Source organism: Euleptes europaea, chromosome 11, assembly GCF_029931775.1.
Source record: "Euleptes europaea isolate rEulEur1 chromosome 11, rEulEur1.hap1, whole genome shotgun sequence".
NCBI lineage: Eukaryota > Metazoa > Chordata > Lepidosauria > Squamata > Sphaerodactylidae > Euleptes > Euleptes europaea.
In genome coordinates, this window is record NC_079322.1 from 9,745,971 (window position 1) to 9,765,357 (window position 19,387).

Genomic DNA, 19,387 nt, shown 5'->3' on the forward strand with positions numbered 1-19,387 from the left:
ATGGGGCTCAGAAACTCTTTCCCAGAAGACTCTTCCTTCGGTTCCCGGCGGTGTTCTCGCTGCCGGGCGGTCGTCTGGAGACTAAGCCGGAAACTTTTCCCAAGGAAAGGTTGGGAAGAGAGCTGATATGAACCGGGTTTTGTATTTTAAGAAAAGAATCCAATGTTTAAAAAAGCAAAGCAAGATCAAAAAGCCAGCATTTATCCTCATGTAGCAGCCTGGAAAGTCCGAAAGCGCTTGCTTTGAGACATCCTAGTAAACATCTGTGGATATGAAACATATATTTTGATACAGCCTTAAACGCTAAAGAGGAGTACAGTATTATTTGTGTGAAACCCAGTTTTATAGATTGCCCTATAGGTTTTTAAATTTTTTAAAATAGATATGGAAGCAAAGCATTTCCCTCCCCCCCCCCCCAAGGAGGAGGGGGGACACAGCCTATGTAGGAATTTGGCCTTTCCAAATAAAGGTTTGAATAGCTGTGACAATTACTCTGTGATAATGTACTCCTGTCCTTGATAAAAGATCAATTTATTGTGCAGCACCAGAAAATATATACCATGAGCTTCTTAATACAAAAGTTTTATCTTTTTAACAGACCAATCAGTCCCATTCTAGTAATCAAGGGAAAGAAGAGAAAATAAATGAGTATTTTTTTGTTTTGTTTTATTTTTATTTATTCATTTCTTTATTTGGCGGTAAGCGTCTTGAACCGGCGTCTGCAGTGCTGGCCAATCCTTGCTGCCCCACCAGTTAATTAGATTAACTCTTGGGGGTTAAAGCTTGCTTGGTCTTCTCTAATAAGAAGGAGAGGTAATCTGACCAGAAGCCCGGCATGCAGATCCAGCGGTGTAGGAAGCGCTGCCCTCGTCCAGGCATTTCTGTTCCTCCTTTGAGGTCCACTGCAGACAACCAACTGTTTAGTTTCTTTTTTCGTCTGCCGGAGCCTGAATCTCCCCCGCTTGTGCAGTCAAACGCCCCGTGAAGCGGAGACAAACTCTTCTTTTACTTCTCTTTTGAGTTTCAATGACTTTTTTGTAGATTAAGCAGCAGATCGAAGTGGCATAGCCGGGGGCAGGGGAAGCGCCTGGACATCCAAGGAGCTCGATTAGCCCCATTCAGAATCCCTAGAAGCCGCCACTGGCTGTTCCGGATTGGCCAGCATGCAATAATTCCCTGTATTCTTTGCAAAAAGCCGCCTCCGAAGTGAGCGGCTCCCTGCAGAGAAAGCCCTTCAGTGTCCTAAAGAGCATGCCGATCACATGGAGAACATCATGTGCCAAATTTTTACGCGGGTCTCTCCTGCCGCGCTGCGCGTGCACATGGTGTTGCGCGAACTGGAAAACGTGTACGAGAGCATGGCGGAACCATCACATGTAAAGGTCTTGTACATGGGTCACTTGCTTTGACCAGTACGGAAATGCTTTGCTGTGTGGGGAATCTGTTGTGTTTGGAAGCCCGGAGAGAGAGAAGACGGTTTTGTTTCTCTCCACCGCTTCCTCGAAATGCAGGAACTTGGGTTATTGATTGATTGATTTACTGACTGAGCCACCCAGGAGCACCACCCTTGCTAACAGACCCTTTTGCCCTTCCAGATATGCCCTGCGTACAAGCCCAGTACAGCCCTTCGCCCCCTGGCTCCAGTTATGCGGCTCAGACCTTTGCCTATGGCTCCGAGTACAGCCCCGAGATCATGAACCCCGACTACGCCAAGCTGACCATGGAGCTGAGCGGCGGGGAGATCAGCGCCACGGCCACCACCTCCCTGCCCAGCTTCAGCACTTTCATGGAGGGCTACTCCGGGAGCTACGAGCTCAAGCCCTCCTGCCTATACCAAATGCCGTCTGCCTCCTCCTCCTCTTCCTCCCCGTCCTCCTCGGCCAGCCAGCGGCCCCTCGTCAAGATGGAAGACAGCCGGCTGCACGGCTACCACCCGTCCCTGCCTCCCTCTGCAGACGAGGGCCTGGCCAACCCGTCCATGTACTTCAAGCAGTCTCCACCCTCCACCCCCACCACCCCGGTGTTCCCCCCACACCAGGCCCCCTGGGACGAGCCGCCACCGCCACACCCGCTTCCGCCGGCGCAGACCTGCATGGCCCCCAGCCACCTGATGGACACTGCCCCCATGAAAACCGCCCCCGGCCGCTTCCCCCTCTTCCACTTCAAGCACTCACCACCCCACACGCCCCCAGCTGGCACCCACATGTGCTACGATGCCGCTGCCTTGAGCCTGCCCATGGTGCCGGAGAGGCCCAGCGCCAGCCAGGCTGCGCTGGAAAGCCATCCCTACGGGCTGCCCTTGGCCAAGAGGGCAGCCACTCTGGCCTTCTCGCCACTGGGCCTCAGCGCGCCTCCCTCCAGCCTCCTAGGCGAGAGCAGCAGCGGCAGCAGCGGCCTTCCCTCTCCCCCCAGCAGGAGCTCCTCCTCGGGGGAGGGCACCTGTGCCGTGTGCGGGGACAACGCGGCCTGCCAGCACTATGGGGTGCGCACCTGCGAGGGCTGCAAGGGATTCTTTAAGGTAAGAGCCGCAGGCTGTCTCTCGGGCTCGCCTGCCCCTCCTCCCGTTCCACGGCCTCTCCCAGGATTTCTGAGCTTTGGTTCAGTTAATGGGGGCTGAATCATATGGAAACGTGTGCTGGGCCGGCATCAGCCTTCCCTGGGGTGGGGCAGCTGCCCATGTGGGCTTCAGATGGGGCCTGCTGCCACTGACCCCACACACACACACACACACACACACACACACCATTCTCCTCTCCCCAGCCCACTCACTTGTAGATGTTCTGCCCTCATCGCTCCTGGCTCCACCTGCTGCCCAGCAGTGCTGGGGAAGGCACTGCAGCAGTGATTGCTGGAGGCATGGCACGGGGGTAGGCGTGGGCAGTGGAAGGGCTTGTAAGCAGTCGGGGGAAGGAGGGCAGGAGGGACACGTGGGTGGGCAAGGCAGAGATGAGTGAGGGGGCTAGCCGTGGGCAGAGGCAGGGAGGGATACTGTCTGGCCAGGGCCCCCAAAAACTTGGAACCGGCCCTGCACATGTCACTACCCAAATCCCTTTACTTTGAGGGAGAGTTCAGAGCCCCGTTGTCTCATGCCTACACCCACCAAATTTCCCATCATCTATCTGCATACGTTGCTAGTGTTGTACAGCTTTCCGCCTCAGCTGAGGTAGCTAACCTCGAGTTCCTACAGTGTTCTTTTCTAACACGATAAGCCACGTTACGCCTTTATAGCTTTACTAACAATCTCTATTCTATTCTGGGTAGGGGCGGTGGCTCCGTGGTAGAGCCTCTGCTTGGCATGCAGAAGGTCCCAGGTTCAACCCCCACCATCTCCAGTTAAAAAGATCAAACCGGAGGTGATGGGAAAGTCACCTGCCGGAGACCCTGGAGAGCCACTGCCAGTCTGAGTAGACAATACTGACCTTGATGGTCTGATTCAGTAGTAGGCAGCTTCCCGTGTATTCTGTTTCTGTTTCTTCAGTACCAGCAATGTTCAAGAGACTTTAATTAAGCAAAAAAAAAAAAAATCTAAATGTGGACCTCACGGGAGACGGCAGAGAGAGGTTGGGAAAGAAATAAGCAAGGATGGAAAATGGGGGAGGAGATTCTGGAATTTGTGTTATTCCCCCCCCCCTTCTTGTAGATTGTAGGTGCTGCCATAGTATTCCTCTACATTAATTTCTTTATTATCACATTTGTCCAAGGTGCTCAGGGCAACATAGGCAGGAATCAGTTTGGGTTACGGCCGAATAGGGTTTCTAGGTCTGCCTAGCAGGGCCAGTTTAATCAGAGGCCCTTGCTTTACTTCTAAAAAGAGCCATGAAATCCATAACCCCTGGCAGCCACTTAGTGATTTCAGAGGATAAACATAAAAGGATAAGCGGAGATTGGCTGTAAGAAGACTGGTTGGTCAGGAGGAGTTTGAGACGGGGGTTTGGGACTGAACTAAGCAGGTGTGAAAGAACTCTTGGAGGACAGTGAGAACTCCGTACATTCGTCTGGGTTCTGAGAAGCATCGCCTAACTAGGCATTCGAGGAACGCTTTGTGTCTAGTGTCCAGGAACACTTTGTGTCTAGTGGAAAGAGAGCTCTGGCCCTTGAAAATTCCCTCCCCGCCCAATATAACTCCTTGCTGAGGTGTGCTGTGGTCTCTGCTGGCTGGTGGCAGCAGATTTAGCAGGCCTGTTCTTCTGGAATAGAGTAACCCTGCCATTTCAGTTCTGTGGGCCGGTTGCCACACTGGCTGCCTTTTACATCCCTGTACCTTGAACATTTGTGCGTTATTTTAAAATATTATTATCACTTTTAACATCAGTGTTGTGTTAGAGCAGCAGAATAGCTAGGGGTGTGCAGAGGTCCCTAGTTCAAATCCCACTGTGGCCACAAACGATCTCACAAGTACATTTTTATCCTGTGGTTTCTCCAAGGTGCTGAGGGATAGCACACATGTGTCTTCCTTCCCCATTTGATCCCTGCGAGGTAGTTAGGCCAAGGGAGTGTGACTGGCCCAGGCTCTCTCGCGTCCGTGGCGGAGAGGGGATTTGAAAGCAGGTCTCCCAACGCTCTTAACCTCTGCACTCGAGGCACAGGTGGCTTGAAGCAAACCTTGTTTTGGCTTCTCCAGCATCTGCTACATGGGGATAATAAGACGGATCTGCCTTAGTAGCATGATGATAAAGGCTGCTGAGATGAATGATCGGAAGTGCTTTGAGCGCTGGGAACTCACACTGCTCCTCTATGGTGAGCATGTGAGAGAGGAAATTGATCCAACCAGGTGCCCTGCTCTGAGCGTTGGACTGGGACCAGGAATGCCCAGCTTATGAGTGGCCTTGGGCCCGTCACTGTCTCTCAACCTAGCCTACCACGTAGGGTTATTGTGGACATAAAATGAAGAAAGTATACTCCACTCTGAGCTCCCCAGAGAAAGGGCAGGTGAGAAATTTGGGGTGTCATTATTCTGCTAAATGTTTGTCGCTGTTAATAGCACATAACAGGTTCCGAAGTTGGTCACTTGGCTGAGTGGATGCTTATGCTGTGATCCTGGGCTGAGTTACTCCAGTCTAAACTCTTTGGCATCAATGTTCTTAGAATGGAGTAACTCAGCACAGCATTGCGCTGTTTGCATTTAAGATGGGGAGGTAACGCAGTTGTTTGCGGTAGACCATTCTTGCTAGTGCAGGTGTCAACACACCTCAACTTCTCTGAGGAAAGAGCATTATTCACCAGGAATTCTTTCACATGCCCTACTGCTATGAATTAGAGCCACACATGTTTCCAGTCATTTCAGTGGGGCTTGCACAGGTGGGCTTCCAGATGACTTGAGCCTAGAATATGATTCTGCTTACACTGAAAGGATCTGGCCCTGTATTATATATATATATTAAGTTTCCCACATCTTACGAGCAGTTCTAAGGTTATGGTATAATGTTACTTCACATGTTTAAAAAGGCATAATAGCATTTTAAATTATTATTTGTACAAACATCTCTTTTGTGCAAATAAGCTATTATTTTTGATGTTTCAGTACATTATAGTATCTGTTTTGCAAGGGATTACAAAATCTGCCTTGTGATTTAAATTTCAAAATAACTTGATGCAAAATACTCCATAAACCTTCCAGTGAACAAACCTGGACACAATTCAGCCACTGTTGGGCAGTTGTAAATCCAGTTGATTTCAATGAGAATCATGTGAACATGTGCTTAACTGCAAAGAACTGGCCTGAAAAAAAGCATAACTGGTGGTGGATCGTGCCCCCTTCATTTCTGTATTCTTGTGGATTGTGACTGCAGTCTGAGTAGACCTGCACCCTATGGTTCTTAAAATGTACTGTACAAGATATTTATATAGATTAAAAAAGTACCTTGTACATTTATATTTTCTATCATATTATATGGATTTATGTATGTGTACGTGTAAACACACACACGTACATATATATACATTTCCATGCCCTCTTGTAAAAAGCTGTTTTCAATTATTTTCTCAGTGGTTTGCTTTTCTTAATTTTTTTAACATTTCCTTTTTGCTGATTCTAACTATGAATGAAACCAATTTATTTTGATATCCAGCAATAATGATAGCAGAACAATCAATCTTCAGAATTTTGGTTTTATTTTAATAAGGTCAGTAATAAGCAGGGGAATGAAACAAGTAGAAAATTGTTCCCAGAGGAATATTAAAAGCCCAGCTAATCTAATCCCCAAAGGTACGACGTGATGACCTGGTAATTTCAGATACGATTTTATCAGTTAGGAGCCGGCTGTCTCCTGCATTTGGCTGCGGAGCCATCCTCGATGATTCCCATTGTCAGTAGCTAACACTAATAAAATTGTTTTTCCTGGAGGCGAGCGTGTTAGGAAATTAATTTTATCTAATTATACGAATTGCACTGCTGCTTTTCACGTGGTAATTAAAATGCAACTTGTCAGGCCCCGGCTTCTTGCGATGACTCTTTTTTGCATTGTGTTTCCTTAGAGGACAGTTCAGAAAAATGCAAAATACGTTTGCCTGGCTAATAAAAACTGCCCAGTGGACAAGCGCCGTCGAAACAGATGTCAGTACTGCCGATTTCAGAAGTGTCTCAGCGTTGGCATGGTAAAAGAAGGTAAAGAGATCGGCTGTTATTCGCCCGCACCTCACACTTACGCTGAAACGGCTGGGGTTTGAAAGAAGTGACTCCTTCATTTTAATGCTGTATTGTATTACATGTCCTTGTTCTTACATGTTCTGCAGTGTGGCAGCGCCTTTGTTTTGTGTTCAGGATCTCTTTAATCCAGATGGCAGTGCTATTCTGCAGAGCATCAAATTTGGAAGCAAAACTTTTTTAAGGAAGGCTTTCCCTATTCTTTGGGGTGGGGGGTTGCAAGCCATCTTCTCTGTCGAGGTCCTATCCTGTCTCTAGACTGAATGTAAATATACTGCCATTTACTTTCTCCTAAAAAGTAATAAGCACACATTTAGACACCATACAGATAAATGGTAATGGTTATGATTAGTTAGGGCTTCTCAGCTTTGACCCTTGTAATACATAATCAGTCAACTAAAGCTTTAGATGATTAATCTACAAGAATAGATTTAAAAAAAAAACTGTTGTGTTTTAAGAATATTTTGGTCATGATGTTTTATTGAAATAGAGAATAACAAATATGCAAGACTTTTCCATTTGACCATAAATAATAGCTGTTTTATAAAATATATATATTGTATTTTACTGCTTCTTTCAATAGCTCAGAAACTAAACGGAAAGTTTAGCAATAAGCACGTTTATTTAAATATAATTTATTACTGAAACAGTTAAAAACAAATGATTAACTACGTTTAATTATTTTTACTTATTAAATATTTAAAATTGGTAATATTAACTCCTTGGAGCATTTTTCTTGATACTAAGGAAATGAAACTGTAACGCTGCCCCTGTTTTCCAACAAATATTTCGACAAACTGTGGCACACTTTAGACTTTTCAGTGGGCTTTCATTAATATTCCATTTCACTCTTATACATACATGTCTGTTATCTTTATGTGCATACTTCGAGTAGGTTTTATTTTACAAATACACAGAAGCCTAAATTGCACAAAGCTCATGCAAAACATCTAGGAAATGCTTCTGCATTTATCTGCTGAACAGATAAACAAAACATCTTTATATATAACTCGGGCCCTTAGCAAAGGAGCATGAAAGACATGGATTCCTAATGTTTGTGCGTGTCCTTGAAATGAATGCTTCTGGCAATGATATGCCTATTTAGGAAAATAAGTCTGCTGTGTCTGTTTGTATCGCCTTGCGTGAATCCTAGTTGAAATGGTGACCCTCCAGGGCTGGTTTGTGCCCTGTAGGAATTTGCCGCGGGAGCCTCTTAAGATTGCTTCTCTTTCTTTTGCCCTCCTCCACCAGTTGTCCGCACTGACAGTCTAAAAGGGAGACGAGGCCGGCTGCCTTCCAAACCAAAGAGCCCGTTACAGCAGGAACTGCCCCAGCCCTCTCCGCCATCTCCTCCTGCCAGCATGCTGAACGCCCTCGTACGAGCTTTATCCGATTCAGCGCCCAGAGAACTTGACTACTCCAGGGTAGGTGTTGGTGCTTTTCTACACATGAGTGGCATCTATTTAATCGGTTCATTAAGGTGCTGGAATTGCCAAGCTTCTGGTGGGCCTTGGAGATCTTCCAGAGTTCTAACTGGTCTCCGAAGTACATGGATAAGTTTCCCCAAGAGAAAATGGCTGCTCTGAAGGGGGAGTTCTAGGACATTAAATCCTGCTGAGGACCCTGTCCTCCCCAGGATACAGTCTTAAATCTCCAGGAATTTCCCAACTTGGAGTTGGCAACCCTGTGAGGTTCTTGTTATCTTTTTATACATCGGTTGTGCTTTGCAAATTCTGTCGAAGGCTGCAATCTTATTTACCAGGAATTACTTCTGAGTAAACATGCGGAGGATCCGGCTGCAATCCTTTGCCTTCTCAAGTAGAAAGAAATTCCATTAAAGCCAGTTAGTTAACGTTGTTAAGAATGAAGTGTCTGGAGTTTGACTTTAGGTCTTCCTCAAAACCACTAAGCACTTTGTGAGCCCAGTCTCGTCAACAAAAATTGAGATGTTGCTAGAGATTCCAGTGAGGTCAACACTGGGGCCAAAAAGGCTACCAAATGTACCATGTTTTTCCTGAAATGGAGGAAGTCCTTCCTTCCAAATGAAAAGATATTTCCTTACTTAGCAAACTAGTCATATTTTACATTTTTATTGGAACTCTGTTTTGTTTTTCTGGTGTGTTGATCTTATTTAAAATACAGATTGTTTTATAACCTGGAGCACTGAAGTCCAGAATGTACAATACTATTTATTAAAACTGCATGGGGGATAAGGATGTCCCTTACCCTAATACTATTTCCTAAGTGAAAGTAAATTCAGTAGGAACTATTTCTAAGTAAGCTTATGGCAGGCATATGCACCAGATACAGTTTCGTGTTTATGAATTTACCATAACTTATTTCACCTGTTGTTGTCGGTTCCTGTCCTGTTTGTTCCAATGAACATATGCAAAAGTTCTTGGCAAATACCGTTCTTACTGCAAAGTAATTCAAGATTTAGCATTTTAGATTTCCCTGGGGCATCAGGAGTTTTGTTGTCCCAGTGCATTTGTTGATTTCAGCCTAATTCTGCTTCCATATGTTGCCAGGAAAATTAACCCACATGCGCGGTGGTGTATCCAGGGAAATGAGTAAGGATGCCATATGCGCTTAGGTTTTTAATAGTAACATGAAAATCTATAGATTTTATGATAAGTGTCCTGGGGGGAAATCTTGTTATGGGTTCTGAATTGTAAAAAGGAACTGTACCACAACTAGGTAGTGTAAATCCAGCTTGGATTATCATTGTTATGCCAAAATGGTTAATCTTAATGGTAAAAGGGTAGAGAGAAGTTATGGGAAAGTGAAATGGCTGGAAAAAACTATTTTAGATTTTAAGCTGTTGTGCACAGTTCCAAGTCTGCTTGCTGGTTGGGAGTTAGTACGTCAGGTTTACCTTGGTTTATAAACTTCAATAAGAACAAGAAGCACTGCTTTGGTAGTGTTGCTATCTGGTCTAAATATATATTGTAAATAATTGAGGGAGGAATTTAATAATTTTACTTATGTGAAGTATGGTGTGCTTTGCCTAATTCTGTAGCTGTGTTAGATAAATATGGGTTTGCTCAGTCTTTCAATGTGTTTTACAGACAGATTTGCCACCCCCATACCAACTACAATGCAGAATTGAGGCCTCAGAACTCTCATACAAATCTTAGACTAACGTAGTCTGAAAATACTTACCAGAACTCTAACCTGGAGCCTTCTTAAGGAACGAAATAACACCCAGGGAGCATCATGTCCCGCTTGGATTAATTCGACGTGTTGATACTCTGTTTTTTAGAGCGAGTATTAATTTACCAGCCCATAGTAACTGTATATTTAGAAGCCTGCTTTCAAAAAGCAGTCGCTAGGAGGAGACTCCTTAAAGGGCATCGGCCTAATTCGGGTCTCCCACCTGTTTTTGTGCTGGTGCAATTCCTCTCCAGACACAGGCCATGAGAAGGACATGTGAGTAGATCCTCAACCGTTAAATTCTCTATTCTGGCAAAACCCAAATTGATTTCAGGGAGGATTGTGCTTCATTCAGTGATGTGGGTTGTCTTGGGAGGGGTCAGAAATCAAGCAAATAGCAGAGCCCTCTTTAGGTCCAAATAAGATGTCACGTAGGAGACACGTAGATTTCCAACCCCGTTTTTCCCTCCCAGTGCTGCAAGAGGGGCATTTGCTGTGCAGAATCAGCCGCAAGGCGGTGTTTAACCCTCCAGTTGCTAACTCACTCTCTCTTATTAATGCCTTCTTCCCCAGCTGGGCTCCAAAATGTAGGAGGTAGCATATTCAGGGAAGAGTTGGCAGTTGCAAGAGGGGTTAAGCATTGCCTTCCAGTTTTGGGTTCTCCTCTATAACTCTGTTCTATGCCTGAAATTCCTGCTGAATTGGTTAATTCAAGGTTGCCATTACACATTTGCAAAGTTAACACCTGCTAACTCTTTCATGCAATAATTAGGCAAAACACCCTTCATTTTTTTTAGCCCAGATGAAAATAGCCATGGGACTAAAGAGAAGGTTTGTGCCTGACTAAGGACTCTTATCAGACATGGTTAATGCGGCAATTTGAGGACTAAGCTGGTCATGATTTTTATTTAAAAACAATTATTACTTTGTAAAAATCACAACATGAACTCCCAGTCAGAGGTGCACGTGTGGTATCATATGTCAGAGCCAAAGTTCCCTTGACGTGAGGGTTGTTGAGGGGCCCAACAAGGATTGGGGTCATGGCCCTAAGGGGGGAGGTAATCCTGTGCCATCCCCCTGGTGGAAAATGGCTTCTCTGGGCTGCTTTAAGTCCCCGATAGGAAAAGAAGATGGCATGATATGTGGACTTGGATCTTTCCCCCTGCCAGGATGTAAAAAGCCTGCAGAGGCTATTTTTTGATCAAATAATTGACAGAGGGAGGAATTAACCCCCGGCCACGATCCAGATCAGGCCAATCCCTACCTTATTGCTAGTGCCAAATTGCACGTGAGCAGTGCGCTCCTATAGAGAGTCACTCCAGTCAAAGCCCATCAAAATGAGTCCCCAAGGAGTCCCTTTGCCTGGGCTTGCACTACCAGAGTTCCAGCCTCCTTTCGTGGTGTTTGGTCCTCTGTTTCGTTCTTACCACAATGGGATGAGCACAACCCGCCCCCGCCATTTCTGTGGAAGGAACTGAATTCATTTTACAGTTTCCCTTTTCAGTTTTTTGTTTTTTTTTTGCCTCCGTAGATAATGAGCCAAATAAATTCTAATATGTACAAGGATTTTTAGCAGGGTTTTCCCTTCCCCCTTTTCTAAAAGCGTTGCTGTGGCGAGGGGTGGTGGTTAGTGGTCGTGATCCAAGAACCATCAAGAGGTTGCCATCTGGAAATCCTGTCTGTCTTGTAAAAGTGCCCATGGAGCGAGAGAAGCTGCTGCTGCTGAGAACAGTGGATGCTTCCTTTCCATGCCTTCCTGCCTCCCGTCGCTCCCTCTCCTCCACAGCCTATAATATGGCAAACCTAAAGTTCCGCTTGCTTCATAGACAGAGGAGAAGGGAGAGCAGCGGGGCCTGGGAAGGTCTGAAATGGTCAGAAACACAGGTGTCAAACATAAGGCCTGATGGTTGGATCCGGTCCCTTGAGAGCTCTTATCCGGCCTGCGAGGTGACTGAGGCAGCCATACACACCCCCATTCTCAATCTGGGCTGGCGAGGCCTGGCCCGGTCTGACCAAGTGACATTTATGTCATATCCGGCCCTCGTAACAAATGAGTTCGACACCCCTGCTCTAGCCTCTTCCAGCAGCGATAACCTCTCCTGCCCTTAGCGTAAAGATGGGACTTCTGGGTAGCATCTTGGTGATTCCTCTTGGGAGCTTCTCTGTAGTCATGGTCTAATATCCAGTCTCACTTTGCTTACTTTCAGTGTCTTGTCCCCGAGCAATAATTTTACACCATTGGTGTTGGGTAGGGTTGTCAATTGCCTGGAGGGAAAAAAATGTCTTGCTCCTTTAATCGAGGCTTAATGGGATGTTATTTACTAGGCGGTGTTATTTACCTCCAGGCCACAAAAAGCTGCCCATTTCTACACATTAAGCCTCTCTTAAAGCGACAGGAAATTTTTCTCCAGGCACATCAGCTGTCCTACATTAAAACGTTTCTTTTGACCAAATGCCATAGCCTTTATTCCCACCCATTTGCGTATTGAGATGCTACCCCAGCACACAGACAGATACATAGATCATAGCATATTACTTGCTAAGGATATACTGCTAGAGACGCAAAGTGTTGGAAGTTGGCTGGGATCACGCAGAAGGTCTGCTTAGGAGGAAGAGTGGCCGCACATCCTATTTCCATTGCAGTGTTTGCGTCTTTCCGCTTCCTCTGCATCAGCAGGAAGAGTGAGAGTCAGGCCCTGCCAAAAGAACACAAGCCAGGAAGAAAAAAAAACCTCTCCTTGAATTCCAGTGAAACTGGGACAGTGAGTGATTCTCAAAGAGGAAAGGAAGCGGAGTTGCCATTGTGGGCAAAATGTTTCATTAATTGGTCAGATTAATGGGTTAAAATATTTTTTGATCTATTAATAAGACCCCATGCAAGAATGGGCATCAGATTGTTCAAAGATGAATGGCGAGTACTTACTTATGTAAGCCAGCGTGGTGAAGTGGTTAAGAGCAGTGGTTTGGAGTGGTGGACTCTAGTCTGGAGAGCCGGGTTTGATTCCCCACTCCTCCACATGAGCGGCAGAGGCTAATCTGGTGAACTGGATTTGCTTCCCCACTCCTACACATGAAGCCAGCTGGGTGACCTTAGGCTGGTCACACTCTCTCAGCCTCACCTACTTCACAGGGTTTCTGTTGTGGGGAGGGGAAGGTAAGGTGATTGTAAGCCAGTTTGATTCTTCCTTACGTGGGGGAGAAAGTCAACATATAAAAACCAACTCTTCTTATTATTCCTGCAAGTACTTACAAAAATGCTGATAGTGGAGACCCTCTTAGAAGATGGATTCCTCTTTGACTCTCACACAAGGAGAGGGGTTCTTTGCTAGGATGCATGCACCATCTAAAAGCAAAGTATGCTTTCTTTTCTCCTTCAGAACAACTGCGTGGTTCTTGTTTTCTTCCAGGGCAGCTAGGGATTGGGGTGGGAGAAGATGGGCCAGAAAAGTCATGACAGAACAGAGAAGAGGCACTGCTGTGACTTGTAGCATTCAAAGGGATTGTCATTCTCTCCAAGTGAGGACCCAGCTACTCTTCATGAGTCCATCATGAATTCAGGGGCAGTCTCAGGGGAATTTTTCACGGCAATTTGCTGCTGTTTCGACGCTGATTTGCTTCGGAGTCAAATTTTGGTTATTCACTGCAGATCCGGCTTTTCCCTGATAGAGGTATAAAAGCCGCGTTATGTCAGCGACAAACCAAATCACTTCTGAGCCGTACTTTCCAGTAGAAGTGCGTTTTGTTGCTCGGATGCCCATGAAAAAATGTTTGCTTCGGTTTCGCTGTCCCTCCCTGTGACATCTCCTTTCTCCTCCCCCAAGAACGGTGATTGGCTGGGGGAGTTTCGTGCTTGGACAACAATACCGCCCCTTTTGCTGCCTGCCTTCCTGCCTAGAGTCCTGGCACTTCTCTCCCTCCGTCCCAGAGGCTGGCGGGCGGGCAGGCGGCACGCCTTCCCCACCCCTCGCCCGGGATGGGCCTTGGAGCTGGGCCCACACCTCCAAGCCCAGGGGGACTTCAGACGGACGGCTCCAGGGGGAGACCGGCGGGGCCACGCTATGTGCTCCTTGCGCGCTGGGGGTGGTGGTGGTGGCAGCTTGGTCTAGGGCAGCTGGACCCGTGGGGGGATGTTCAAGGGAAGGGGCTGTTGGCCCCTCTACCCCAGTGGGGAGGGGGGATTTTTGAGAAATCGGATGGGGAAAATGTGCATCCTGAGAGCGGAAAACCCAAGGCAAAACTCCCTCCCATCACTCTTCTGAAGAGGGGCAGCCAGCCTGCTCTGGGTCTCCCTCCTCTCTCTCGATGCACTGTGGCCGGATCATGGCCGGCGCGCAACCCAGGGGCCTTCTTTCCTCTCCCCCCCCCCCGCCATTCCCACTTTTAGCTAAACACTTCTCTTGGCACATGGATGCAATTCCTGCCCCCCCCCCCAATCCTATCTATCATTAAAGGGCAATGGGTTCCACACCTATAGAAAACAGAGGGAAGCTTTGAGGAAAGCGCTGCCTCCCCCCCCCCCCATTTGGAATCTGACTGTTCCAAAAGCAGAACAGAGCGAGGGTGGAAGAAAAATGGAGGAGACCAGAGGGACTGGTGCTTGTTTTTTGCGCTGGGGCTGGTGAACCGCACAAGGTAATCTGCTGGGCGGAGTTGGGGCGGAGCTGGGGGCAGGCACAAACAATGAGCCTGTTGGAAGGGGATGCCTCCTGCAAAAGGGACATGTGAGCACTTGTCCCGTGGTAGTCCCACAAACAGCATCCAGAGATAAAGAGTCCAAAAGAGAGCTGATTTAATGGAAAACACACAGGTATTGCAGAGCTTACAGGTACATTGGCACGAATGGCAATTGGGAGCACGGGGTAGGCCTATAAGGGAAAGTATTAGTCACAACAGGTCAAGGCGGCCCCCCTTCCACTGAGGAGTTATTCCCACGGGAGATAGCACTGGAACAGGAATGCAGCAGCTAGCAGTTTGGCCTTGAGAGGTAGAATCGAAACTAAAATGGTCAGATTCTGACAGGCTGCTTAGAGCTGTGGAAAGCAGGCCTGACATTCTGCCCCCCTTAAGGCCCCCCCCACCGTCCGCCACCAGTCCAGGCTTGTCAGGGTAGGCGGCATGGAATTGGCGGACCAAACGGGATGCAGACACGTCACATGCACGTACCCATTCATCGTGGCCGGGACCGAAATGTTTCCAACGGATTAGGTAGTGGAGAGACCCATGACGGATGCGAGAGTCCAAGATTTTTGCATCCTCAAAATGTTCCTTCCCCCCAACCATCACTGGTACATCAGGGAGTGGTTCAGGATGCCACTCGGGGGAAGGCACGTGTGGCTTTAGCAAACTGACATGAAAGACAGGATGGATTCTCCTGAGTGATTTTGGGAGTGAAAGTTCCACAGTGACTGGGTCGATGATACGAGTAATGGGGAAGGGACTCACGTACTTGGCACTGAGTTTGTTACCCGGGCGGTTGGACCGTAGATTCTTGGTGGACAAATAAACCATGTCTCCCACTGAGTAGTCATTGCTCGGTGAGCGATGCTTATCGGCTTGACTTTTGTATTTACGTTTAGCTCTCTCTAGATTATGTACCAGCCAAGGCCAGGTTGTCTGAATCGTGTGAACCCAGTCACACTGGGTTTCTCCCCCCTCCACCCCGGAGACATCGTTATGGCTTATGGGACCAAAGTCTTGCCCATAAATGGCCCGAAAGGGGCTAAATCCAGTTGACTGATGCACAGCATTATTATACGCATATTCAGCAAAGGGTAACAATTCAACTCAATCATCTTGATGATAGTTAACATAACAGCGCAAGTAGTATTCCAATACAGCATTCACCCGTTCGGTTTGGCCATCAGTTTGGGGGTGGAAAGCACTTGAGAGACCTTGTTGCACCACCACTAGGAAAGCTTTCCAGAATTTAGCCACATAGCTACTTCCGCGGTCGCTGACCATCTTGTGCGGAAAGGAATGTAGACGGAAGACATGTGACACAAAGAGGCGGGCCAGTTTTGGGGCGGATGGGATACCTGCGCAAGGGACCAGATGCACCTGTTTAAAGAACAGGTCCGTGATTACCCAAAGTACAGTTTTTCCCTCGCTGAGGGGGAGGTCAGTCATAAAATCCATAGCAATAACCTCCCACGGTCTAGTGGGGGTCTCTAACGGCTGCAACAATCCAGGAGGCTTCCCTTGGGCCCTTTTTACCGTAGCGCAGATTGGGCAACTGCGAATGAAGGAATCCACATCAGTCCGCATGCCCGCCCACCAAAACTGCCTCCGTAACAAGTGCAATGTTTTTAGAAACCCAAAGTGTCCCGCGGTTTTGGCTCCATGGACCAGCTAGAGGACTTCTTTTCGGAGCTCTTTAGGCACGTACAGCTTAGAGTCTTTGTACCATAAGCCTCTACGTTCAGTTAGAGCGGCTGGAAAGGTTTGCTTGGAGAGTTCGGCTTGGTACGCGGAACAAAGTGAGGTTAAAAAAGAGTCTGTGAGATCTGGCGGTATGGGCTCCTTGGTGGAAGGAGGGGACGTCCCTGAGGGGGGTTGGACGGCTGGACTGTCCGAGTGACTGGGCGCCGACGGAGCTGGCGAAGGAGGCGAGGGGGGTGGCACAGTCGGGCTGACCAGTGTGGTTGGACTTGAATAGTCCGCCCCTTGTGGGGGTTGCTGCGGGAGCCAGGTTTGCGCTCGGGTTTGGACTGCTAGAGTGGGCAGCAAACCCCTTTGGGCAGGAGTGAACAGGGATTCCGTGGGTCGTTCAACCTTGGTTGGATATTGGGGAAGTCTGGATAGAGCATCAGCCAGGACATTTTGCTTCCCTGGCACATGTTTCAATACGAAACGGAACTGAGCAAAGAAGTCCGCCCCGCGGACAGACCAAACCGTTGTCAAATACAGTGTGCTTTGTTCTCATGAAAAACCAAAACTACATCAAGATTGACAGGGATAAATCACGGCCATGAAAAAAACATTTAAATCGTGGTGGTTTTTTTTAGTCCATGGCAAAACAGAAGCAAAATCTACCGTGAAAAATGCCCCTCGGTGTTTTGGGGCCTGGGCAAAAGTTCAGAGTGGGGCCCCTGAATCACTTCCCTGTGCCCAACCACTGAGGTCCAGCATGAGGCAGCCCTTCCCCTGTGTAAGGAGGGCAGGAATCATGAACGCTGCTGGGAGCCAACTGCCCAGGTTGTTGCCACAAGTGGCAGCCTGAGCCATGCAAGCAAGAGTGGTGGCAGCAGGAGGAGCCTCTTCTTCCTTCAGGGTTGGTGGGGCTGTGGGCAGTCTGGTCCCCAATCATGGGTACCGGGTCAGTTGCCCTGGTTGCCCATTGGCTAAGACCCCCCCTTGCTTGAATTCATGATGACCGATGGTGTTGGAAGCCATTGCAAAAAAGTTGATTGTTATTAACCTGGAGCGGTGGATTCTGAGCTGGAGACCTGGGTTTGATTCCCCACTCCTCCACATGAGCGGCAGAGGCTAATCTGGTGAACTGGATTTGTTTCTCCACTCCTCCACATGAAGCCCGCTGGGTGACCTTGGGCCAGTCACAGTTCTCTCCAAACTCTCTCAGCCCCACCTATCTCACAGGGTGTCTGTTGTGGGGAGGGGAGGGTGATTGTAAGCTGGTTTGATTCTTCCTTAAGTGGGAGAGAAAATCGGCATATAAAAACCAACTCTTCTTGTTATTCCTTGGGCTCCAGGTGTGATAATGCAAAGCTAATTAATTTCTCTCCCCTTTCCAGTGATGGGCCTTGCTAGATCTAGGGCTGAACCTTTACCCAACCCATGGAATTGCCTCTCTATTTAATTACGTCTGGGGTTGTTCACATGCCTAATTCAAGAGTTCCCACCCGAAATGTAATTTAAAGATGGCAGGTACGCCTTTCCTTGCAGAAAATTCTCACTGCCAAGTTGCTTTTTATTAGTAATTTTTACCCAGTGTGGGAAAAGCAGCTTGGTGATTTTGGGGTAAAAAATATATGGGGAAAATCTGTCCCCACATCTGCAAACTGCAAAAAATAAAATGCCTACTGGGAAAAATAATCATGCAACTGAATGTCACATGTAGTTCCCCCATCTGAAGGATGGTTAATTGTGGGAAAGAGGGGGTAAATATTATCACCACCACCCCAAAGTAGCTTGAGTAACCTCTGCCTTACCACAGCCGGGCATATACCTGGCTCGGAAATTCCCATTCCCTCTGTGAGGTGTCTCTGGAGTAAAAATGCCTTCTATGGAGGAACTTGGATGAGCCCTTCTTGGGAAGGAGGATAAAGGCTGTATGAGAGGAGAAGCCATTTCTGTTAATGAGTGTGGTGCTGCACACAAGCCAGATGGGATCACATGAAGACCCTGCAGGACGGCAGATCATCACATTCAGAAAGATGGAGCCACAGGGTTGTATCCTGCAGATCCATTCATCTAGCAGTGGCAAGGAGCCTTCCCTGACACAAGAGGCCGAAGGAGAAAATATCACAGCTAGTGAAAGGGTCATGCAGGATACACCCCAGACCTTTCCTTAAAAAGTAAATGCTTTTGTGGAACAGTCACATCTAGTCTGAAACATGGCCGTGGATGGCTCAGATCAGCTGCACTCTCCACCAGGAACACCTCCTCCCCTCAGCTGGTGGCCTGGGCGATGTGGGCCCTCATTACCGTTTATCTTACCTGGTGAAACAGGTTTTTCTTTTTTTTCGAGCACTACAAAATCCAAATGAATCTTCCAGAAAGAATACAAGACAAACTGGGGTGACACATTTCAGGTTGTCCCATGCCTTGTACTGAGGCTGAATTAAAGGAAGGGTGCCTCATACCTGGTTATATGGTTGCCACACTCTCTACGTGTGCCAGTTATCGACAGATAGGAGAACACCCAATATGACACACCTCTATTCTTGAGTGTGAGTAATAATCCCCTTCACCAGCCTTCAGAGAAGTATCTAGCGTAGGGGTGTGCATTTGGTAAATCCGAACTGGAAAAGGTGCCTTTTAACTGTAGCTGAAAATCCCGATCCCAAAAAAGCCCCCCCCCCCCCCGCCAAATCAGCTTTTTCGGGCTCATTTCAGGATTCCCAGCTACATCATAGGGAAGAAATTTCCTATTAAAAGAAAAAATGCTTCAGTTTCTGCCAGGTTTCACAGGGATTTAATCTTTAATTCCCTCCCCATTTCATCTCTATTAAAAGCTATGGGAAATCTTTCAGAGGCTCTGGAGTTGCTGTTTTTTAAGGTAGATGCATAGCTGCTGGTGACTCTTCTTAGAAGAACCTCCAAGTTTGGTGAAGATTGGGCTAGGGGGTCCAATTTTATGGGGGCGAATAACATTGAACCCCCTACCCAATCTTTACCAAACTTGGAGGTTCTTCTAAAGAGAGTCTCCAGCAGCTATGCTGCGAATTTGGTGCATCTGCCTTAAAACACACACACTGAGCCCCAGAAATATCCTCCATAGAGTATAATGTAGAGTATAATGGAGGCAAATTTTTGGAGGATTCCCGACAAAAGCTAAAAAATACCCATACTGGTATGGGAATTTGGGATTTTTCGGGAGTCCTGAAAATTTTTGAGTCTAATATACCCGAA

General features: G+C 47.3%; 1 protein-coding gene across 1 annotated transcript in view; it reads left to right on the forward strand.

The window, feature by feature from the left end:
• The first annotated feature begins 1,593 nt into the window (after positions 1–1,593).
• Positions 1,594–19,387, forward strand: part of NR4A3 (nuclear receptor subfamily 4 group A member 3) — a 31,051-nt gene continuing 13,257 nt past the window's right edge. Inside the window, exons 1-3 of the mRNA XM_056857327.1 lie at positions 1,594–2,518; positions 6,475–6,604; positions 7,895–8,067. Of these exons, the coding sequence (XP_056713305.1) occupies positions 1,598–2,518; positions 6,475–6,604; positions 7,895–8,067 (1,224 nt within the window). The 5' untranslated portion in view covers positions 1,594–1,597. The remainder of the gene's footprint in view (positions 2,519–6,474; positions 6,605–7,894; positions 8,068–19,387) is intronic.